Genomic DNA, 23,772 nt, shown 5'->3' on the forward strand with positions numbered 1-23,772 from the left:
ACAGTCCTCGCCCCTCCCTCTACTTCCTGTACATGTGACCCCGGCGGTTTGTGTGCGCTGAGGGTCATGTGACATTACTCTGAGCGTTACAGTGTTGCTGTCGGGCAGACTGATGAGCTCTCACATCAGTAATACAGAGTAATAACCCCTGGTGCATTATACAGGTATTATTATACAGTCCTTGCCCCTCCCGCTACTTCCTGTACATGTGACCCCGGCGGTTTGTGTGCGCTGAGGGTCATGTGACATTACTCTGAGCGTTATAGTGTTACTGTCAGGCAGAGTGATGAGCTCTCACATCAGTAATACAGAGTAATAACCCCTGGTGCATTATACAGGTATTATTATACAGTCCTTGCCCCTCCCACTACTTCCTGTACATGTGACTCCGGCGGTTTGTGTGCGCTGAGGGTCATGTGACATTACTCTGAGCGTTATAGTGTTACTGTCGGGCAGAGTGATGAGCTCTCACATCAGTAATACAGAGTAATAACCCCTGGTGCATTATACAGGTATTATTATACAGTCCTTGCCCATCCCGCTACTTCCTGTACATGTGACCCCGGCGGTTTGTGTGCGCTGAGGGTCATGTGACATTACTCTGAGCGCTATAGTGTTACTGTCAGGCAGAGTGATGAGCTCTCACATCAGTAATACAGAGTAATAACCCCTGGTGCATTATACAGGTATTATTATACAGTCCTCGCCCCTCCCACTACTTCCTGTACATGTGACCGAGGGCGGTTTGTGTGCGCTGAGGGTCATGTGACATTAGACTTGGGAACTTTCAGGGCCAATCAGCAGCTCTGTCTTGAACATAACCCTTCCCCCAGTTTAATGATGTCACAGGATGTCTCTCTGGAGCGCAGTGGGCGCGCTCTTGCCGTTACACGGGGAAGCCACTTCTCCGTAGAAGATGGCCGACTACATTACTTATATAGCGCACATATTACGTAGTGCTTTGGAGAGAACATTTATCATTCACCTCAGTCCTTGCCCCAGTGGAGCTTACAATCTAGATTAGACACGTTTTTGTTAGTAGCCAATACAGCTGCCAGTATGTTTTTGTACTGTGGCAGGAAAGCCATGAAAACGCGGGGAGAACATACAAACTCCACACACAGGGCCTTGGCTGAGAATTAAACATGCAACCTGTGAGGCAGTAATGCTAACCACTATGCCACTGTGCTGCCCATGCATAAATGTTTAGCAATATGTTTGTCTGTTCTCTGCACTCATGTTTCATTAGTATGAGTAAGGGGTCCTTAGTGACATGAAATACCTGCCACAGCCGTGTATGGAACGGCGCCCCCTCCCTGGACAAGCTAGAATTACAATGGTACAATATTTGTGTACACCAAGCTCTTGAGCAAAGTGTACCTTAGAGATGGGAGTACTTCTGTTTTAGCAGATGGGAGTACTTCTGTTCTAGCTCCTCAGAACAGCTTAATCATTGTATTTTAAATAATCACTTAATTGTGTTTTCCCAATTTCTCTGACGTCTTCCATTCCCCTTATATATATATATATTCCTTCTCATTTCCTTCTGTGCTTTTAAGCCATGTGTTTATATCATCCAGCAGAGATAAGATTTGGTGGGGAGGGGTGCCTGGGATTTGACAGACTGTCCTGTGCTCTCTTAGTATGCAGTATATACAGAGCTTATCCTATAGATGAGAGCGTGACTATTATAAGACGTGTCTAATAGCAGAGGCAGGGTCCGGAGAGGGTCAGGAGAGGGTACACAAGCCGCCAAGTTCAATTCCTATGAAGGTGTTATATCCCTTAGCCCCATACTGATACGCACATGGGGGGATGGGAGAATCCTGCATTCCCGGACCCACGCTAATTACCCACATGGGGCAAACACACCAAATGCCCGGGGCCGCTGGGATTGTAATTACCTCTCACAGCGTTTGTGTTATGTATGATTCCTGTAAAACAGGCCTGAGAAGTAACCCAAGGAGCTAGCAATTCAGTACAGAAATAGGCCCAAACAGATCTCTCAGTATTATAAGTGCGTCTCCGTCACCGTTATCGGCTGTGAGTGAGTGAGTGCGAGATTCCAGCACCTGGCAGCCACATTCCTCACCAGCCTGTTACTGGGGGAGTCTCCTCCGCCTGGCACCACCTGATACCCACACCCTATATGTAAGGCCGTCTGCTGGCAGCTGCTTAGTGTTTATACACGTAGGAGAGATACAGGGCAGTGTCCTGGAGGCCCCCGAGATCCCGCTGGAAGCATCATAGAGAGGAGCACAGATAATTAATGGCGCTGTTTCAGTCTCTGTCTCTATATTCCTTCCAGGCTCACCTGGTCGCTGCCTTTGAACAAAGTCTAAGCAACATGACGATCAGACTGCAGAGTATCACCATGTCTGCAGAACAGAAGGTTTGTACTGCACTAATGAAACTGGTGCACTTATAGCAAAAGAAAATAAATTGCCCGGTGATCTGCACCAACATATACACATGATGGGATCGTTTATGCATCATATAGCTATATACTGGGTAATGTCACCTGCCAACATCATGGCGTCTCCTGCAGGTGAGTCCCTAGCCTGTGTAACAGGACATGTGCTCAGGATGTCTCAGTACAGACCTCCCTGAGTCTCTGTTTATAAAGTGTGCGGCACAATTCACTACACGTGCCTGCACAAGGTAAGGGTTACTACACGTGCCTGCACAAGGTAAGGGTTACTACACGTGCCTGCACAAGGTAAGGGTTACTACACGTGCCTGCACAAGGTAAGGGTTACTACACCTGCCTGCACAAGGTAAGGGTTACTACACCTGCCTGCACAAGGTAAGGATTACTACACGTGCCTGCACAAGGTAATGGTTACTACACGTGCCTGCACAAGGTAATGGTTACTACACGTGCCTGCACAAGGTAAGGGTTACTACACCTGCCTGCACAAGGTAAGGGTTACTACACCTGCCTGCACAAGGTAAGGGTTACTACACCTGCCTGCACAAGGTAAGGGTTACTACACCTGCCTGCACAAGGTAAGGGTTACTACACCTGCCTGCACAAGGTATTGGTTACTACACCTGCCTGCACAAGGTAAGGGTTACTACACCTGCCTGCACAAGGTAAGGGTTACTACACCTGCCTGCACAAGGTAAGGATTACTACACCTGCCTGCACAAGATAATGGTTACTACACGTGCCTGCACAAGGTAATGGTTACTACACGTGCCTGCACAAGATAATGGTTACTACACGTGCCTGCACAAGGTAATGCTTACTACATGTGCCTGCACAAGGTAATGCTTACTACACGTGCCTGCACAAGGTAAGGGTTACTACACGTGCCTGCACAAGGTAAGGGTTACTACACGTGCCCGCACAAGGTAATGGTTACTACACGTGCCCGCACAGGGTAATGGTTACTACACGTGCCTGCACAAGGTAATGGTTACTACACGTGCCTGCACAGGGTAATGGTTACTACACGTGCCTGCACAAGGTAATGGTTACTACACGTGCCTGCACAGGGTAATGGTTACTACACCTGCCTGCACAAAGTAATGGTTACTACACGTGCCTGCACAAGGTAATGGTTACAAGGTAATGGTTACTACACGTGCCTGCACAAGGTAATGGTTACTACACGTGCCTGCACAAGGTAATGGTTACTACACGTGCCTGCACAAGGTAATGGTTACTACACGTGCCTGCACAAGGTAATGGTTACTACACGTGCCTGCACAAGGTAATGGTTACTACACGTGCCTGCACAGGGTAATGGTTACTACACGTGCCTGCACAGGGTAATGGTTACTACACGTGCCTGCACAAGGTAATGGTTACTACACGTGCCTGCACAGGGTAATGGTTACTACACGTGCCTGCACAAGGTAATGGTTACTACACGTGCCTGCACAAGGTAATGGTTACTACACGTGCCTGCACAAGGTAATAGTTACTACACGTGCCTGCACAGGGTAATGGTTACTACACGTGCCTGCACAGGGTAATGGTTACTACACGTGCCTGCACAAGGTAATGGTTACTACATGTGCCTGCACAAGGTAATGGTTACTACACGTGCCTGCAGAAGGTAATGGTTACTACACGTGCCTGCACAGGGTAATGGTTACTACACGTGCCTGCACAAGGTAATGGTTACTACACGTGCCTGCACAAGGTAATGGTTACTACACGTGCCTGCACAAGGTAATGGTTACTACACGTGCCTGCACAAGGTAATGGTTACTACACGTGCCTGCACAAGGTAATGGTTACTACACGTGCCTGCACAGGGTATTGGTTACTACACGTGCCTGCACAGGGTATTGGTTACTACACGTGCCTGCACAGGGTAATGGTTACTACACGTGCCTGCACAAGGTAATGGTTACTACACGTGCCTGCACAGGGTAATGGTTACTACACGTGCCTGCACAAGGTAATGGTTACTACACGTGCCTGCACAAGGTAATGGTTACTACACGTGCCTGCACAAGGTAATGGTTACTACACGTGCCTGCACAGGGTATTGGTTACTACACGTGCCTGCACAGGGTATTGGTTACTACACGTGCCTGCACAGGGTAATGGTTACTACACGTGCCTGCACAGGGTAATGGTTACTACACGTGCCTGCACAGGGTAATGGTTACTACACGTGCCTGCACAGGGTATTGGTTACTACATGTGCCTGCATGATGATATCCGGAGAGAGCAGTAACTTATTTTTTATCTGTTCCCAGGATTCAGAGCTCAATGAGTTAAGGAAAACCATTGAATTCCTGAAAAAGCAGAACGCTGCGGCGCAGGCCGCTATCAATGGTGTCATCAACACTCCTGAGCTCAGCTGCAAAGGTAACAGTCCCCCGGCCGGGTCCCCCGGGCCCTGCTGCGTCTCTGGTGATCACTGATGCAATCTTCTGTGCGGCTGACGAGTCTGATTATCTGCTGCTAGAACCCAGTTACATGGGACACAGCTGTGCCCAGCGTTCATCTGGGAGTCACCGTACTCTTATGGGAACTGACGTGTTCTATATTATACATACATTACAGAATATACACGTGGTGCAAGGGCGTGGCCTCACAGAACGTATAGTGCTTCTTATTGCCTGCAGGTGGCGCTATTACATTTATTATCCATCTGCAGCTTAGGTGGCACTACATGTCTCAGCATAGCACTTGTAGATTCACAGCAGCCGATTAACAGTCATGCTGGTCTTGTGTCAGATTATGGAATTACTGCATTGTCTCTTCATTTACTGCAGAAATCTAACGATATTTAATCGCACAGGAAACGGGACAGCCCAGTCAGCTGACTTACGTATCCGGCGACAACACTCATCTGACAGCGTCTCCAGTGTTAACAGCGCCACCAGCCACTCCAGCGTGGGCAGCAACGTGGAAAGTGATTCCAAGAAGAAGAAGAACAGGAAGAATTGGGTATGTACGTGGTCTGTGGCCGGTAACCGGAATTGTGTATGTACGTGGTCTGTGGCCGGTAACCGGAATTGGGTATGTACGTGGTCTGTGGTCGGTAACCGGAATTGGGTATGTATGTGTTCTGTGCCCGGTAACCGGAATTGTGTATATACGTGTTCTGTGGCCAGTAACCGGAATTGGGTATGTACGTGGTCTGTGGCCGGTAACTGGAATTGGGTATGTACGTGGTCTGTGGCCGGTAACTGGAATTGGGTATGTACGTGGTCTGTGGCCAGTAACCGGAATTGGGTATGTATGTGGTCTGTGGCCGGTAACTGGAATTGGGTATGTACGTGGTCTGTGGCCGGTAACCGGAATTGGGTATGTACGTGTTCTGTGGTCGGTAACCGGAATTGGGTATATACGTGTTCTGTGGCCAGTAACCGGTTTTGGGTATGTACGTGTTCTGTGGCCGGTAACCGGAATTGTGTATGTACGTGGTCTGTGGCTGGTAACCGGAATTGTGTATGTACGTGGTCTGTGGCCGGTAACCGGAATTGGGTATGTACGTGGTCTGTGGCCGGTAACCGGAATTGTGTATGTACGTGGTCTGTGGCCGGTAACCGGAATTGTGTATGTACGTGGTCTGTGGCCGGTAACCGGAATTGGGTATGTACGTGGTCTGTGGCCGGTAACCGGAATTGGGTATGTACGTGTTCTGTGGCCGGTAACCGGAATTGGGTATGTACGTGTTCTGTGGCCGGTAACCGGAATTGTGTATGTACGTGGTCTGTGGCCGGTAACTGGAATTGGGTATGTACGTGGTCTGTGGCCGGTAACTGGAATTGGGTCTGTACGTGGTCTGTGGCCAGTAACCGGAATTGGGTATGTATGTGGTCTGTGGCCGGTAACTGGAATTGGGTATGTACGTGGTCTGTGGCCGGTAACCGGAATTGGGTATGTACGTGGTCTGTGGTCGGTAACCGGAATTGGGTATGTATGTGTTCTGTGCCCGGTAACCGGAATTGTGTATATACGTGTTCTGTGGCCAGTAACCGGAATTGGGTATGTACGTGTTCTGTGGCCGGTAACCGGAATTGTGTATGTACGTGGTCTGTGGCTGGTAACCGGAATTGTGTATGTACGTGGTCTGTGGCCGGTAACCGGAATTGGGTATGTACGTGGTCTGTGGCCGGTAACCGGAATTGTGTATGTACGTGGTCTGTGGCCGGTAACTGGAATTGGGTATGTACGTGTTCTGTGGCCAGTAACCGGAATTGTGTATGTACGTGGTCTGTGGCCGGTAACCGGAATTGGGTATGTACGTGGTCTGTGGCCGGTAACCGGAATTGGGTATGTACGTGTTCTGTGGCCGGTAACCGGAATTGGGTATGTACGTGGTCTGTGGCCGGTAACCGAAATTGGGTATGTACGTGGTCTGTGGCCGGTAACCGGAATTGGGTATGTACGTGGTCTGTGGCCGGTAACCGGAATTGGGTATGTATGTGATCTATGGCTGGTAACCCGAATTCGGTGTGTACGTGTTCTGTGGCCGGTAACCGTAATTGGGTATGTACGTGTTCTGTGGCCGGTAACCGGAATTGTGTATGTACGTGGTCTGTGGCTGGTAACCGGAATTGTGTATGTACGTGGTCTGTGGCCGGTAACCGGAATTGGGTATGTACGTGTTCTGTGGCCGGTAACCGGAATTGTGTATGTACGTGGTCTGTGGCCGGTAACTGGAATTGGGTATGTACGTGTTCTGTGGCCAGTAACCGGAATTGTGTATGTACGTGGTCTGTGGCCGGTAACCGGAATTGGGTATGTACGTGGTCTGTGGCCGGTAACCGGAATTGGGTATGTACGTGTTCTGTGGCCGGTAACCGGAATTGGGTATGTACGTGGTCTGTGGCCGGTAACCGAAATTGGGTATGTACGTGGTCTGTGGCCGGTAACCGAAATTGGGTATGTACGTGGTCTGTGGCCGGTAACCGGAATTGGGTATGTACGTGGTTTGTGGCCGGTAACCGGAATTGGGTATGTATGTGATCTATGGCTGGTAACCCGAATTCGGTGTGTACGTGTTCTGTGGCCGGTAACCGTAATTCTGTCCCCGTTCTGCTCATGTTACTCTGCATTACTCTTGTTAGGGTGCCCAGGAGTCTCTCCCCGTTCTGCTCATGTTACTCTGCATTACTCTTGTTAGGCTGCCCAGGAGTCTCTCCCTTTTCTGCTCATGTTACTCTGCATTACTCTTGTTAGGGTGCCCAGGAGTCTGTCCCCGTTCTGCTCATGTTACTCTGCATTACTCTTGTTAGGGTGCCCAGGAGTCTTTCCCCGTTCTGCTCATGTTACTCTGCATTACTCTTGTTAGGGTGCCCAGGAGTCTCTCCCTGTTCTGCTCATGTTACTCTGCATTACTCTTGTTAGGCTGCCCTGGAGTCTCTCCCTGTTCTGCTCATGTTACTCTGCATTACTCTTGTTAGGCTGCCCAGGAGTCTGTCTTTGTTCTGCTCATGTTACTCTGCATTACTCTAGTTAGGCTGCCCAGGAGTCTGTCTTTGTTCTGCTCATGTTACTCTGCATTACTCTTGTTAGGCTGCCCTGGAGTCTCTCCCTGTTCTGCTCATGTTACTCTGCATTACTCTTGTTAGGGTGCCCAGGAGTCTCTCCCCGTTCTGCTCATGTTACTCTGCATTACTCTTGTTAGGGTGCCCAGGAGTCTCTCCCTGTTCTGCTCATGTTACTCTGCATTACTCTTGTTAGGCTGCCCTGGAGTCTCTCCCTGTTCTGCTCATGTTACTCTGCATTACTCTAGTTAGGCTGCCCAGGAGTCTGTCTTTGTTCTGCTCATGTTACTCTGCATTACTCTTGTTAGGGTGCCCTGGAGTCTCTCCCTGTTCTGCTCATGTTACTCTGCATTACTCTAGTTAGGCTGCCCAGGAGTCTGTCTTTGTTCTGCTCATGTTACTCTGCATTACTCTTGTTAGGGTGCCCTGGAGTCTCTCCCTGTTCTGCTCATGTTACTCTGCATTACTCTAGTTAGGCTGCCCAGGAGTCTGTCTTTGTTCTGCTCATGTTACTCTGCATTACTCTAGTTAGGCTGCCCAGGAGTCTGTCTTTGTTCTGCTCATGTTACTCTGCATTACTCTTGTTAGGCTGCCCAGGAGTCTGTCTTTGTTCTGCTCATGTTACTCTGCATTACTCTTGTTAGGCTGCCCAGGAGTCTCTCCCCGTTCTGCTCATGTTACTCTGCATTACTCTTGTTAGGGTGCCCTGGAGTCTCTCCCTGTTCTGCTCATGTTACTCTGCATTACTCTAGTTAGGCTGCCCAGGAGTCTGTCCCCGTTCTGCTCATGTTACACTGCATTACTCTTGTTAGGCTGCCCAGGAGTCTCTCCCTGTTCTGCTCATGTTACTCTGCATTACTCTTGTTAGGCTGCCCAGGAGTCTCTCCCTGTTCTGCTCATGTTACTCTGCATTACTCTTGTTAGGGTGCCCAGGAGTCTGTCTTTGTTCTGCTCATGTTACTCTGCATTACTCTTGTTAGGGTGCCCAGGAGTCTGTCTTTGTTCTGCTCATGTTACTCTGCATTACTCTTGTTAGGCTGCCCAGGAGTCTCTCCCCGTTCTGCTCATGTTACTCTGCATTACTCTTGTTAGGGTGCCCTGGAGTCTCTCCCTGTTCAGCTCATGTTACTCTGCATTACTCTTGTTAGGCTGCACAGCAGTCTCTCCCCGTTCTGCTCATGTTACTCTGCATTACTCTTGTTAGGCTGCCCAGGAGCCTCTTTCCGTTCTGCTCATGTTACTCTGCATTACTAATGTTAGGGTGCCCAGGAGTCTCTCCCCGTTCTGCTCATGTTACTCTGCATTACTCTTGTTAGGCTGCCCAGGAGTCTCTCCCTTTTCTGCTCATGTTACTCTGCATTACTCTTGTTAGGGTGCCCAGGAGTCTGTCCCCGTTCTGCTCATGTTACTCTGCATTACTCTTGTTAGTGTGCCCAGGAGTCTTTCCCCGTTCTGCTCATGTTACTCTGCATTACTCTTGTTAAGCTGCCCTGGAGTTTCTCCCTGTTCTGCTCATGTTACTCTGCATTACTCTTGTTAGGGTGCCCTGGAGTCTCTCCCTGTTCTGCTCATGTTACTCTGCATTACTCTTGTTAGGCTGTCCAGGAGTCTCTCCCCGTTCTGCTCATGTTACTCTGCATTACTCTTGTTAGGGTGCCCTGGAGTCTCTCCCTGTTCAGCTCATGTTACTCTGCATTACTCTTGTTAGGCTGCACAGCAGTCTCTCCCCGTTCTGCTCATGTTACTCTGCATTACTCTTGTTAGGGTGCCCTGGAGTCTCTCCCTGTTCTGCTCATGTTACTCTGCATTACTCTAGTTAGGCTGCCCAGGAGTCTGTCTTTGTTCTGCTCATGTTACTCTGCATTACTCTTGTTAGGGTGCCCAGGAGTCTGTCTTTGTTTTGCTCATGTTACTCTGCATTACTCTTGTTAGGCTGCTCAGGAGTCTGTCCCCGTTCTGCTCATGTTACTCTGCATTACTCTTGTTAGGCTGCCCAGGAGCCTCTTTCCGTTCTGCTCATGTTACTCTGCATTACTCTTGTTAGGGTGCCCAGGAGTCTCTCCCCGTTCTGCTCATGTTACTCTGTATTACTCTTGTTAGGGTGCCCAGGAGTCTCTCCCCGTTCTGCTCATGTTACTCTGCATTACTCTTGTTAGGCTGCCCTGGAGTCTGTCCTCGTACTGCTCATGTTACTCTGCATTACTCTTGTTAGGCTTCCCAGGAGTCTCTCCCTGTTCTGCTCATGTTACTCTGCATTACTCTTGTTAGGGTGCCCAGGAGTCTCTCTCTGTTCTGCTCATGTTACTCTGCATTACTCTTGTTAGGCTGCCCAGGAGTCTCTCCCCGTTCTGCTCATGTTACTCTGCATTACTCTTGTTAGGCTGCCCAGGAGTCTCTCCCTGTTCTGCTCATGTTACTCTGCATTACTCTTGTTAGGCTGCCCAGGAGTCTGTCTCTGTTCTGCTCATGTTACTCTGTATTACTCTTGTTAGGGTGCCCTGGAGTCTCTCCCTGTTCTGCTCATGTTACTCTGCATTACTCTAGTTAGGCTGCCCAGGAGTCTGTCTTTGTTCTGCTCATGTTACTCTGCATTACTCTTGTTAGGGTGCCCTGGAGTCTCTCCCTGTTCTGCTCATGTTACTCTGCATTACTCTAGTTAGGCTGCCCAGGAGTCTGTCTTTGTTCTGCTCATGTTACTCTGCATTACTCTAGTTAGGCTGCCCAGGAGTCTGTCTTTGTTCTGCTCATGTTACTCTGCATTACTCTTGTTAGGCTGCCCAGGAGTCTCTCCCTGTTCTGCTCATGTTACTCTGCATTACTCTTGTTAGGCTGCCCAGGAGTCTGTCCTCGTTCTGCTCATGTTACTCTGCATTACTCTAGTTAGGCTGCCCAGGAGTCTGTCCCCGTTCTGCTCATGTTACACTGCATTACTCTTGTTAGGCTGCCCAGGAGTCTCTCCCTGTTCTGCTCATGTTACTCTGCATTACTCTTGTTAGGCTGCCCAGGAGTCTCTCCCTGTTCTGCTCATGTTACTCTGCATTACTCTTGTTAGGGTGCCCAGGAGTCTGTCTTTGTTCTGCTCATGTTACTCTGCATTACTCTTGTTAGGGTGCCCTGGAGTCTCTCACTGTTCTGCTCATGTTACTCTGCATTACTCTTGTTAGGGTGCCCAGGAGTCTGTCCTCGTTCTGCTCATGTTACTCTGCATTACTCTTGTTAGGGTGCCCTGGAGTCTCTCCCTGTTCTGCTCATGTTACTCTGCATTACTCTTGTTAGGGTGCCCAGGAGTCTCTCCCCGTTCTGCTCTTGTTACTCTGCATTACTCTTGTTAGGGTGCCCAGGAGTCTCTCCCCGTTCTGCTCATGTTACTCTGCATTACTCTTGTTAGGGTGCCTAGGAGTCTGTCTCTGTTCTACTCATGTTACTCTGCATTACTCTTGTTAGGCTGCCCAGGAGTCTGTCGCCGTTCTGCTCATGTTACTCTGCATTACTCTTGTTAGGGTGCCCTTGAGTCTGTCCTCGTTCTGCTCATGTTACTCTGCATTACTCTTGTTAGGCTGCCCAGGAGTCTGTCCCCGTTCTGCTCATGTTACTCTGCATTACTCTTGTTAGGGTGCCCAGGAGTCTGTCCCCGTTCTGCTCATGTTACTCTGCATTACTCTTGTTAGGGTGCCCAGGAGTCTGTCCCCGTTCTGCTCATGTTACTCTGCATTACTCTTGTTAGGCTGCTCAGGAGTCTGTCCCCGTTCTGCTCATGTTACTCTGCATTACTCTTGTTAGGCTGCTCAGGAGTCTGTCCCCGTTCTGCTCATGTTACTCTGCATTACTCTTGTTAGGGTGCCCTTGAGTCTGTCCTCGTTCTGCTCATGTTACTCTGCATTACTCTTGTTAGGGTGCCTAGGAGTCTGTCTCTGTTCTACTCATGTTACTCTGCATTACTCTTGTTAGGCTGCCCAGGAGTCTGTCTTTGTTCTGCTCATGTTACTCTGCATTACTCTTGTTAGGCTGCCCAGGAGTCTGTCTTTGTTCTGCTCATGTTACTCTGCATTACTCTTGTTAGGGTGCCCTTGAGTCTGTCCTCGTTCTGCTCATGTTACTCTGCATTACTCTTGTTAGGGTGCCTAGGAGTCTGTCTCTGTTCTACTCATGTTACTCTGCATTACTCTTGTTAGGCTGCCCAGGAGTCTGTCTTTGTTCTGCTCATGTTACTCTGCATTACTCTTGTTAGGCTGCCCAGGAGTCTGTCTTTGTTCTGCTCATGTTACTCTGCATTACTCTTGTTAGGCTGCCCAGGAGTCTGTCCCCGTTCTGCTCATGTTACTCTGCATTACTCTTGTTAGGGTGCCCAGGAGTCTGTCCCCGTTCTGCTCATGTTACTCTGCATTACTCTTGTTAGGGTGCCCAGGAGTCTGTCCTCGTTCTGCTCATGTTACTCTGCATTACTCTTGTTAGGGTGCCCAGGAGTCTGTCTTTGTTCTGCTCATGTTACTCTGCTTTACTCTTGTTAGGGTGCCCAGGAGTCTGTCCTCGTTCTGCTCATGTTACTCTGCATTACTCTTGTTAGGGTGCCCAGGAGTCTGTCTTTGTTCTGCTCATGTTTGTCTTTGGCATAGAAGCATTTTCCTGTCTGTTAAAATGTCTTTTTTTTTGTTTTTGTTTTTCCCTGCCGCCTCTCTCCCTCCTGTCCCCGTTTTGCTTTCGTGTCCTGTCCTAGGTGAACGAGGTAAGGCCTGCACCTGTCACTCTCCTGTCATCCATACTATCATGCCTTCCATTAGCTGATCACCCATTTGTCTCATTCCACCAGCGCGGCTCATCCGCTTCTCCCAGCGACTGTCTGTGTGTCCCCTGTCTCTGTGTCACTGCTCCCTGACCGCCTCTGTCCTTTCCTTACAGCTGAGAAGTTCCTTCAAACAAGCATTCGGCAAAAAGAAGTCCCCCAAATCCGCGTCCTCTCACTCTGATATTGAGGAAATGACGGATTCCTCCCTGCCTTCTTCACCAAAGTTACTGCACAACAGCTCGTTACTGTCTACGCCCCTCATGCGGGGGTCCCTCTCCAGCTCTCTGTAAGTGATTACTCCCTAATATTCACTGCTATACCTACCTCACTGCAACCACCTATATACCGGCTTTCAGAGGTGTCGGCAGTTATCGCATGCCCTGAGCCGATACTGATGGGAATGACTGACGTTGTGCATCAGGGTTACAGTAGTGTGATTTAAAAAATAAATAAAATATAAATAAAACATGCTCATAAAATGACGACCATAGAAGTAACCCAGGTCGGGAGGCAGTCGGGAAGCCGACGGACGGATTCCCGACTGTCTAATCCCGGCAAGGGGTTAAATGACAGGCGTCGAAATCCAGACGCCTGTCAATTTAGCTACGCCGGGAGCCTGACACTCGGCTTACCGATCGAAGGTAAGCCGGGCGTGGACAGCTGCGGGGGGGGGGTTAGGTTTAGGGTTCCCTTGGGTGACTTAAGGTAAGGCACCCCCCCTGGAGTTTTGGGTTAGGCTAGTGGAAGGAAGGGTTAGGCACCCCCGGGAGGAGGTTAGGGTTAGGCACCCCCCCTGGTGGACTTAGGTTTAGGCGGCAGGGAAGGAGGGTTAGGTTTAGGCACTTAGAGGGGGGATTAGGGTTAGGCACTTTGGGGGGTGGGGTTTAGGGGGTAGAAAATACTTACAGACGATCGGATTTTCACTGGTGACGGGATGCCACTGTCGGGATTTGAACCGACGGCCGCAATCATACTGAATCCCCCAGGACGCCCTCTTGCTGAGTGTCTCTCCACCTTAGGTACAATAGACGTGGATTGTTCCCTGTGATGCTTTATATGCTGTGTAATATTGTGGAAGATTACACTTCTTGGTAAATTGAGTTTTACAGAATATTCTGCAGCCGATCGTTACCGTCTCCAGCGATCTGCAGTACAGGACGGAGCCCAAAACCAGGGCTGACGATTCATTCATTGATAAATGACAGGTTACGCACCAATTAAATAATCACATGTTACGTATAGAAATCCACATGCTCGGGTCAGGGCAAGCAGCCATTGTGTGGTAGACAATAAATATGGCTGCTCCCAGCGTACGGCGACTCTTGTGTACAGACCGGGGTCAGGAAATATTATTATAGACTTCTGTATTATTGTCCTATCCAGAAACGTTACAGTAACTTGTGGCAGGTTTGAAATATGTTTTTTTAATTAAATTTTTTTTTATTATCACATTATTGATATTAAATCGCTGACAGTAAATCCTGTAATAACCGTGTGAGCTTGGAGACAATCCTGGCAGCGAGACAGGATATCAGGGGGGGGATGGTGTAAGCTTCAGGGAATGTATATTGGATGTACAGCGCGGTCTCGCTGCCAGGATCTCCTGGCCGGCCTTTATCTGAGGACACAAGGTGATAAACACCTGGAGCGCACAGCGTATGATCCGATTATGTTTTACCTTCCCTCGTAGACTGTCTGACTGCACAGAGAACGAGGCAGACAGCGTCTTGCAGCTGCGCAACGAGCTCCGTGACAAAGAGATGAAGCTGACTGACATCCGATTGGAAGCGCTGAGCTCAGCACATCAGCTAGACACCCTCAGAGAGGCCATGAACAGAATGCAGGTACTGTGCTGTTACACCATATGCCCTGCACACTGCAGGGGAGCTGCTTCTGTGGGGGCAGATGTGGAAGCTGCAGTACCGCTGCTCACCACATGGTGGATTTTATTTCCAGAATTTCCATTAACTTTCCCAGTTATTCCTGTGTGTGTGCACTTGTGCGTGTGATTGTTCCTGTGTGTGTGCACTTGTGCGTGTGATTGTTCCTGTGTGTGTGCACTTGTGCGTGTGATTGTTCCTGTGTGTGTGCACTTGTGCGTGTGATTGTTCCTGTGTGTGTGCACTTGTGTGTGTGATTGTTCCTGTGTGTGTGCACTTGTGCGTGTGATTGTTCCTGTGTGTGTGCACTTGTGCGTGTGATTGTTCCTGTGTGTGTGCACTTGTGCGTGTGATTGTTCCTGTGTGTGTGCACTTGTGCGAGTGATTGTTCCTGTGTGTGTGCACTTGTGCGTGTGATTGTTCCTGTGTGTGTGCACTTGTGCGTGTGATTGTTCCTGTGTGTGTGCACTTGTGCGTGTGATTGTTCCTGTGTGTGTGCACTTGTGCGTGTGATTGTTCCTGAGTGTGTGCACTTGTGCGTGTGATTGTTCCTGTGTGTGTGCACTTGTGCGTGTGATTGTTCCTGTGTGTGTGCACTTGTGCGTGTGATTGTTCCTGTGTGTTTGCACTTGTGCGTGTGATTGTTCCTGTGTGTGTCACTTGTGCGTGTGATTGTTCCTGTGTGTGTCACTTGTGCGTGTGGTTGTTCCTGTGTGTGTGCACATGTGCGTGTGGTTGTTCCTGTGTGTTTGCACTTGTGCGTGTGGTTGTTCCTGTGTGTTTGCACTTGTGCGTGTGGTTGTTCCTGTGTGTTTGCACTTGTGCGTGTGATTGTTCCTGTGTGTGTGCACTTGTGTGTGTGATTGTTCCTGTGTGTGTGCACTTGTGCGTGTGATTGTTCCTGTGTGTGTGCACTTGTGCGTGTGATTGTTCCTGTGTGTGTGCACTTGTGTGTGTGATTGTTCCTGTGCGTGTGATTGTTCCTGTGTGTGTGCACTTGTGCGTGTGATTGTTCCTGTGTGTGTGCACTTGTGCGTGTGATTGTTCCTGTGTGTGTGCACTTGTGCGTGTGATTGTTCCTGTGTGCGTGCACTTGTGCGTGTGATTGTTCCTGTGTGTGTGCACTTGTGCGTGTGATTGTTCCTGTGTGTGTGCACTTGTGCGTGTGATTGTTCCTGTGTGTGTGCACTTGTGCGTGTGATTGTTCCTGTGTGTGTGCACTTGTGCGTGTGATTGTTCCTGTGTGCGTGCACTTGTGCGTGTGATTGTTCCTGTGTGTGTGCACTTGTGCGTGTGATTGTTCCTGTGTGCGTGCACTTGTGCGTGTGATTGTTCCTGTGTGCGTGCACTTGTGCGTGTGATTGTTCATGTGTGTGTGTGCACTTGTGCGTGTGATTGTTCATGTGTGTGTGTGCACTTGTGTGTGTGATTGTTCCTGTGTGTGTGCACTTGTGCGTGTGATTGTTCCTGTGTGTGTGTGCACTTGTGCGTGTGATTGTTCCTGTGTGTGTGCACTTGTGCGTGTGATTGTTCATGTGTGTGTGTGCACTTGTGCGTGTGATTGTTCCTGTGTGTGTGCACTTGTGCGTGTGATTGTTCCTGTGTGTGTGCACTTGTGCGTGTGATTGTTCCTGTGCGTGTGATTGTTCCTGTGTGTGTGTGCACTTGTGCGTGTGATTGTTCCTGTGTGTGTGTGCACTTGTGCGTGTGATTGTTCCTGTGTGCGTGCACTTGTGCGTGTGATTGTTCATGTGTGTGTGTGCACTTGTGCGTGTGATTGTTTATGTGTGTGTGTGCACTTGTGTGTGTGATTGTTCCTGTGCGTGTGATTGTTCCTGTGTGTGTGCACTTGTGCGTGTGATTGTTCCTGTGTGTGTGTGCACTTGTGCGTGTGATTGTTCCTGTGTGTGTGCACTTGTGCATGTGATTGTTCATGTGTGTGTGTGCACTTGTGCGTGTGATTGTTCCTGTGTGTGTGCACTTGTGCGTGTGATTGTTCCTGTGTGTGTGCACTTGTGCGTGTGATTGTTCCTGTGCGTGTGATTGTTCCTGTGTGTGTGTGCACTTGTGCATGTGATTGTTCATGTGTGTGTGTGCACTTGTGCGTGTGATTGTTCCTGTGTGTGTGTGCACTTGTGCGTGTGATTGTTCATGTGTGTGTGTGCACTTGTGCGTGTGATTGTTCCTGTGTGTGTGCACTTGTGCGTGTGATTGTTCCTGTGTGTGTGCACTTGTGCGTGTGATTGTTCCTGTGTGTGTGCACTTGTGCGTGTGATTGTTCCTGTGTGTGTGCACTTGTGCGAGTGATTGTTCCTGTGTGTGTGCACTTGTGCGTGTGATTGTTCCTGTGTGTGTGCACTTGTGCGTGTGATTGTTCCTGTGTGTGTGCACTTGTGCGTGTGATTGTTCCTGTGTGTGTGCACTTGTGCGTGTGATTGTTCCTGTGTGTGTGCACTTGTGCGTGTGATTGTTCCTGTGTGTTTGCACTTGTGCGTGTGATTGTTCCTGTGTGTGTGCACTTGTGCGTGTGATTGTTCCTGTGTGTGCACTTGTGCGTGTGATTGTTCCTGTGTGTGTGCACTTGTGCGTGTGTTTGTTCCTGTGTGTTTGCACTTGTGCGTGTGATTGTTCCTGTGTGTGTGCACTTGTGTGTGTGATTGTTCCTGTGCGTGTGATTGTTCCTGTGTGTGTGCACTTGTGCGTGTGATTGTTCCTGTGTGTGTGCACTTGTGCGTGTGATTGTTCCTGTGTGTGTGCACTTGTGCGTGTGATTGTTCCTGTGTGCGTGCACTTGTGCGTGTGATTGTTCCTGTGTGTGTGCACTTGTGCGTGTGATTGTTCCTGTGTGTGTGCACTTGTGCGAGTGATTGTTCCTGTGTGTGTGCACTTGTGCGTGTGATTGTTCATGTGTGTGTGCACTTGTGCGTGTGATTGTTCCTGTGTGTGCACTTGTGCGTGTGATTGTTCCTGTGTGTGCACTTGTGCGTGTGATTGTTCCTGTGTGTGTGTGCACTTGTGCGTGTGATTGTTCCTGTGTGCGTGCACTTGTGCGTGTGATTGTTCATGTGTGTGTGTGCACTTGTGCGTGTGATTGTTCATGTGTGTGTGTGCACTTGTGTGTGTGATTGTTCCTGTGTGTGTGCACTTGTGCGTGTGATTGTTCCTGTGTGTGTGCACTTGTGCGTGTGATTGTTCATGTGTGTGTGTGCACTTGTGCGTGTGATTGTTCCTGTGTGTGTGCACTTGTGCGTGTGATTGTTCCTGTGTGTGTGCACTTGTGCGTGTGATTGTTCCTGTGCGTGTGATTGTTCCTGTGTGTGTGTGCACTTGTGCGTGTGATTGTTCCTGTGTGTGTGTGCACTTGTGCGTGTGATTGTTCCTGTGTGCGTGCACTTGTGCGTGTGATTGTTCATGTGTGTGTGTGCACTTGTGCGTGTGATTGTTTATGTGTGTGTGTGCACTTGTGTGTGTGATTGTTCCTGTGCGTGTGATTGTTCCTGTGTGTGTGCACTTGTGCGTGTGATTGTTCCTGTGTGTGTGTGCACTTGTGCGTGTGATTGTTCCTGTGTGTGTGCACTTGTGCATGTGATTGTTCATGTGTGTGTGTGCACTTGTGCGTGTGATTGTTCCTGTGTGTGTGCACTTGTGCGTGTGATTGTTCCTGTGTGTGTGCACTTGTGCGTGTGATTGTTCCTGTGCGTGTGATTGTTCCTGTGTGTGTGTGCACTTGTGCATGTGATTGTTCATGTGTGTGTGTGCACTTGTGCGTGTGATTGTTCATGTGTGTGTGTGCACTTGTGCATGTGATTGTTCATGTGTGTGTGTGCACTTGTGCGTGTGATTGTTCCTGTGTGTGTGCACTTGTGCGTGTGATTGTTCCTGTGTGTGTGCACTTGTGCGTGTGATTGTTCCTGTGCGTGTGATTGTTCCTGTGTGTGTGTGCACTTGTGCGTGTGATTGTTCATGTGTGTGTGCGCACTTGTGCGTGTGATTGTTCATGTGTGTGTGTGCACTTGTGCATGTGACTGTGAGCAGGCTTGTCTAGTCACCGTGACTCCTTGTACATGTAACGGTGACAATAACTCTTCTGATTACATTTATGTATTTGTTACATGTTACTAATAATAGTAATGTAGTTTTGGGTCCTGGCTGAAGGGCCCCAGGATCTGCCTGTGGCCCCCTCTGGGGTCCATGTACTGGATATTTGCCTATCCTCAGGGAAATCTGTTTCTGCATGTAATTCTGTGCAGGAGCTGCTCATGGAGTTTCTGATATAACGATTTCTCTTTCTGACATAATCGCTTTTACTTGTATTTTGTGTTTCTGTGCAGACGGAGATTGAAAAGCTGAAGGCAGAAAACGATCGGTTAAAAGCGGAAAATCACGGCAAATGCAGCCGGACCCCGTCCCAAATTTCCATCTCTTCTTCGCCGAGACAATCCATGGGCTTTCCGCAGCCAGGCCTGACCATGACCGAGTCCTCCAGCCTGGGTATAGTCACAATGATGCCAATATACAGTTACACTGCGGGGACTATTCTGCATTGGCTGCTTCCTGGGCAGCGGGCACTACGTTATGCTAATGCCGCCTGTGATTTGTAAATACCGGAGACGCCCACTTGCAGCGCCTTTACACGTGCGTTATGTCCGGTGCGTCTCTGTGCGCAGACAGTCGGGGGGCAAAGGCAGAAAACGTTGGCATTTGCGTGCGCTATCAACACTACGCCCATCTCTGAATAAGGTGCTATGTCTGTATGTACATGCGCTGGGAACCTGTGACACACACCGGGGTGCAGATTATATGGGGGGGAAGTAGGAAATCTATCAGCTAAATAATACAAGTGGTCCTACTGGGGTGAGCCTCACAGATCAGGGGAACCCTGTACCTTATATAATGACCTTGTACCTTATATAATGACCCTGTACCTTATATAATGACCCTGTACCTTATATAATGACCTTGTACCTTATATAATGACCCTGTACCTTATATAATGACCCTGTACTTTTCATAATGACCCTGTACCTTATATAATGACCTTGTACCTTATATAATGACCTTGTACCTTATATAATGACCCTGTACCTTATATAATGACCCTGTACTTTATATAATGACCCTGTACCTTATATAATGACCCTGTACCTTATATAATGAGGGGATGCTGCACCCTGTACCTTATATAATGACCCTGTACCTTATATAATGACCCTGTACCTTATATAATGACCCTGTACCTTATATAATGACCTTGTACCTTATATAATGACCCTGTACCTTATATAATGACCTTGTACCTTATATAATGACCCTGTACCTTATATAATGACCCTGTACTTTTCATAATAACCCTGTACCTTATATAATGACCTTGTACCTTATATAATGACCTTGTACCTTATATAATGACCCTGTACCTTATATAATGACCCTGTACCTTATATAATGACCCTGTACCTTATATAATGACCTTGTACCTTATATAATGACCCTGTACCTTATATAATGACCCTGTACTTTTCATAATGACCCTGTACCTTATATAATGACCCTGTACTTTATATAATGACCCTGTACCTTATATAATGACCCTGTACCTTATATAATGAGGGGATGCTGCACCCTGTACCGTATATAATGAGGTTGTAAATGTCGCCCCTCGCCTGTCCCTGACTTGTTGCTTCCCTCTTGCAGACATGTTGTTGGATGACTGCGCCGATGGCACTATGCGCAAGGAAAGTCGCCATGTGAAGATCGTCGTCAGTTTCACCGAGGAAATAAACTGGAGAGAGGTGCGTGCGTAGCGCCCGTGTGTCACCTTGTCACAGGACGCTGGTATTCATCTAGTAACTATAGACCAAGGTTTCCCAAACACGGTCCTCAAGGCACACTAACAGTCCATGTTTTAAGTATAGCCATACTTGAGCACATGTGACTTAATTAGTACCTCAATTGTTTTGATTGAACCATCTGTGCTGCCGCATGGATATCACTAATACCAGGACTGTCCGTGTGCCTTGAGGACCGAGGTTGGGAATCGCTGCTCTAGAGAGCACAGGGTCTCCCTTCCCGTGTGGGGGTTACGCAGTAGCTAAAGATATTCCCTGCCACATGCACATACATACACTGGGGTTCATTACTGTATCGGAAGCCGGTTATGTTCTGGGAGTGTGGGAGGAAAACCGAGCACCCAGAGGAGACCCACACAAACAAGAGGAGGACATGCAAACTCCACACAGAGTGCTGTCCCTGTATAGTTACTTAGAGGCTGCACTGGAAATTCTGAACCTTTTTTATGGATAAATTACGGCTACATTGCAAACTGCCAGTGGCTCGTACCCATGTAGGACCCCTGAATCCGTGTTTGGGTCCCCTCTGTTTGCATTCATATTGGAAGTGTCTGCTTTGGGTTCTCAGGATAATGGCTGACACTCGGGGTACCCGCTGAAACGACGTTGTGCACCTCTGATCTGTCCTGTATGGGAGATTACACTTTACAGAAACTCGTCTTATTGTGTCCTGTGGCCAAACGTCATGAATGGGAAAATCAGTAACTGCGATCACAGGGCCCTCGGTGTAAGACTTACAGTCACGTATTTATCTCAGTTACTTATTACCTGTGTGTTTTGCAGGATTGCCGGCCACGTGCGTTCCTCATTGGGTGTATTGGTGTCGGCGGCAAGACCAAGTGGGATGTCCTGGATGGCGTGGTACGAAGGCTGTTTAAGGTAAGTAGACCTCTTACATTGATATTGCTGGGATAATATAGTATTTATACTGAAATATATATGACGTGTCGCTGCTTTGGGGCTCAGCTGACGTAACCTTCTGTTCTGCAGGAATACATAGTACACGTAGATCCAGTGACGCAGCTGGGATTGAATTCTGACAGCGTCCTTGGTTACAGCATCGGGGAGATCAGGCGCACTAACACAGCCGGCACCCCGGAGCTCCTCCCCTGCGGGTACCTGGTGGGGGAGAATGACACCATTTCTGTTTCTCTGAAAGGTACATTTATCGTATATTTATCTTTTACTCAGTGATTTCTACCTGTGATTATCATGTTCTGTAAGTGACATTTGTCAGATAAGTCAGGGTGTAGTATCCAGGGCTGCCATCAGGGGGTACAGGGAGTACCAGTGTACATGGCACAGTCTGGCAGAGGGGACCGTTGGTGCTGACGTCTGCCTGTGAGTAAGAAACAGTTCAGGCCTTACATCATCAGCGCCAACGGGCGCCTCTGCCAGCCTTACATCATCAGCGCCAATGGGCCTCTCTGCCAGCCTTACATCATCAGCGCCAATGGGCCTCTCTGCCAGCCTTACATCATCAGCACCAATGGGCCTCTCTGCTAGCCTTACATCATCAGCGCCAACGGGCGCCTCTGCCAGCCTTACATCATCAGCACCAACGGCCCCTTTGCCAGCCTTACATCATCAGCGCCAACGGCCACTTTGCCAGCCTTACATCATCAGCGCCAACGGGCCCCTCTGCCAGCCTTACATCATCAGCGCCAACGGGCCCCTCTCAGCCTTATATCATCAGCGCCAATGGGCCCGTCTGCCAGCCTTATATCATCAGCGCCAACGGGCCCCTCTGCCAGCCTTATATCATCAGCGCCAACGGGCTCCTCTGTCAGCCTTACATCATCAGCGCCAACGGGTCCCTCTGCCAGCCTTACATCATCAGCGCCATCGGGTCCCTCTGCCAGCGTTACATCATCAGCGACAACGGGCCCCTCTGCCAGCCTTACATCATCAGCGCCAACGAGCCCCTCTGCTAGCCTTACATCATCAGCGCCAACGGGTCCCTCTGCCAGCCTTACATCATCAGCGCCAACGGGTCCCTCTTGCAGCCTTATATCATCAGCGCCAACGGGTCCCTCTGCCAGCCTTACATCATCAGCGCCAACGGGTCCCTCTGCCAGCCTTACATCATCAGTGCCAACGGGCCCCTCTGCCAGCCTTACATCATCAGCGCCAACGGGTCCCTCTGCCAACCTTACATCAGCGCCAACAGGCCCCTCTGCCAGCCTTACATCATCAGTGCCAACGGGTCCCTCTGCCAGCCTTACATCATCAGTGCCATCGGGTCACTGCCAGCCTTACATCATCAGCGCCAACGGGTCCCTCTGCCAGCCTTACATCATTAGCGCCATCGGGTCCCTCTGCCAACCTTGCATCATCAGCGCCAACGGGCCCCTCTGCCAGCCTTACATCATCAGCGCCATCAGGTCCCTCTGCCAACCTTCCATTATCAGTGCCAACGGGCCCCTCTGCCAGCCTTACATAATCAGCGCCAACGGGCCCCTCTGCCAGCCTTATATCATCAGCGCCAACGGGCCCCTCTGCCAGCCTTACATCATCAGCGCCAACGGGCCCCTCTGCCAGCCTTACATCATCAGCGCCAACGGGCCCCTCTGCCAGCCTTACATCATCAGCGCCAACGGGCCCCTCTGTCAGCCTTACATCATCAGCGCCATCAGGTCCCTCTGCCAACCTTCCATTATCAGTGCCAACGGGCCCCTCTGCCAGCCTTACATAATCAGCGCCAACGGGCCCCTCTGCCAGCCTTATATCATCAGCGCCAACGGGCCCCTCTGCCAGCCTTACATCATCAGCGCCAACGGGCCCCTCTGCCAGCCTTACATCATCAGCGCCAACGGGCCCCTCTGCCAGCCTTACATCATCAGCGCCAACGGGCCCCTCTGCCAGCCTTACATCATCAGCGCCATCAGGTCCCTCTGCCAACCTTCCATTATCAGTGCCAACGGGCCCCTCTGCCAGCCTTACATAATCAGCGCCAACGGGCCCCTCTGCCAGCCTTATATCATCAGCGCCAACGGGCCCCTCTGCCAGCCTTACATCATCAGCGCCAACGGGCCCCTCTGCCAGCCTTACATCATCAGCGCCAACGGGCCCCTCTGCCAGCCTTACATCATCAGCGCCAACGGGCCCCTCTGCCAGCCTTACATCATCAGCGCCAACGGGCCCCTCTGCCAGCCTTACATAATCAGCGCCAACGGGCCCCTCTGCCAGCCTTACATCATCAGCGCCAACGGGCCCCTCTGCCAGCCTTACATCATCAGCGCCAACGGGCCCCTCTGTCAGCCTTATATCATCAGCACCAACGGGTCCCTCTGCC

At 49.7% G+C, this 23,772-nt stretch overlaps 1 protein-coding gene across 10 annotated transcripts in view; it reads left to right on the forward strand.

Annotated features, from left to right (window-relative positions):
• NAV2 (neuron navigator 2) overlaps positions 1-23,772 on the forward strand; it is a 637,654-nt gene that overhangs the window by 592,503 nt on the left and 21,379 nt on the right. For all 10 annotated transcript variants that reach the window (XM_088458930.1, XM_088458933.1, XM_088458923.1 and 7 more), the window contains 9 exons: positions 2,309-2,392; positions 4,720-4,831; positions 5,268-5,416; positions 12,862-13,034; positions 14,439-14,592; positions 18,960-19,119; positions 20,323-20,420; positions 21,261-21,356; positions 21,468-21,636. In XM_088458930.1, coding sequence (XP_088315056.1) covers positions 2,309-2,392; positions 4,720-4,831; positions 5,268-5,416; positions 12,862-13,034; positions 14,439-14,592; positions 18,960-19,119; positions 20,323-20,420; positions 21,261-21,356; positions 21,468-21,636 — 1,195 coding nt within the window. The remainder of the gene's footprint in view (positions 1-2,308; positions 2,393-4,719; positions 4,832-5,267; positions 5,417-12,861; positions 13,035-14,438; positions 14,593-18,959; positions 19,120-20,322; positions 20,421-21,260; positions 21,357-21,467; positions 21,637-23,772) is intronic.

This window comes from Taudactylus pleione, unplaced genomic scaffold (genome assembly GCF_031769625.1).
Source record: "Taudactylus pleione unplaced genomic scaffold, aTauple2 ptg000875l, whole genome shotgun sequence".
Taxonomy (NCBI): Eukaryota; Metazoa; Chordata; class Amphibia; order Anura; family Myobatrachidae; genus Taudactylus; species Taudactylus pleione.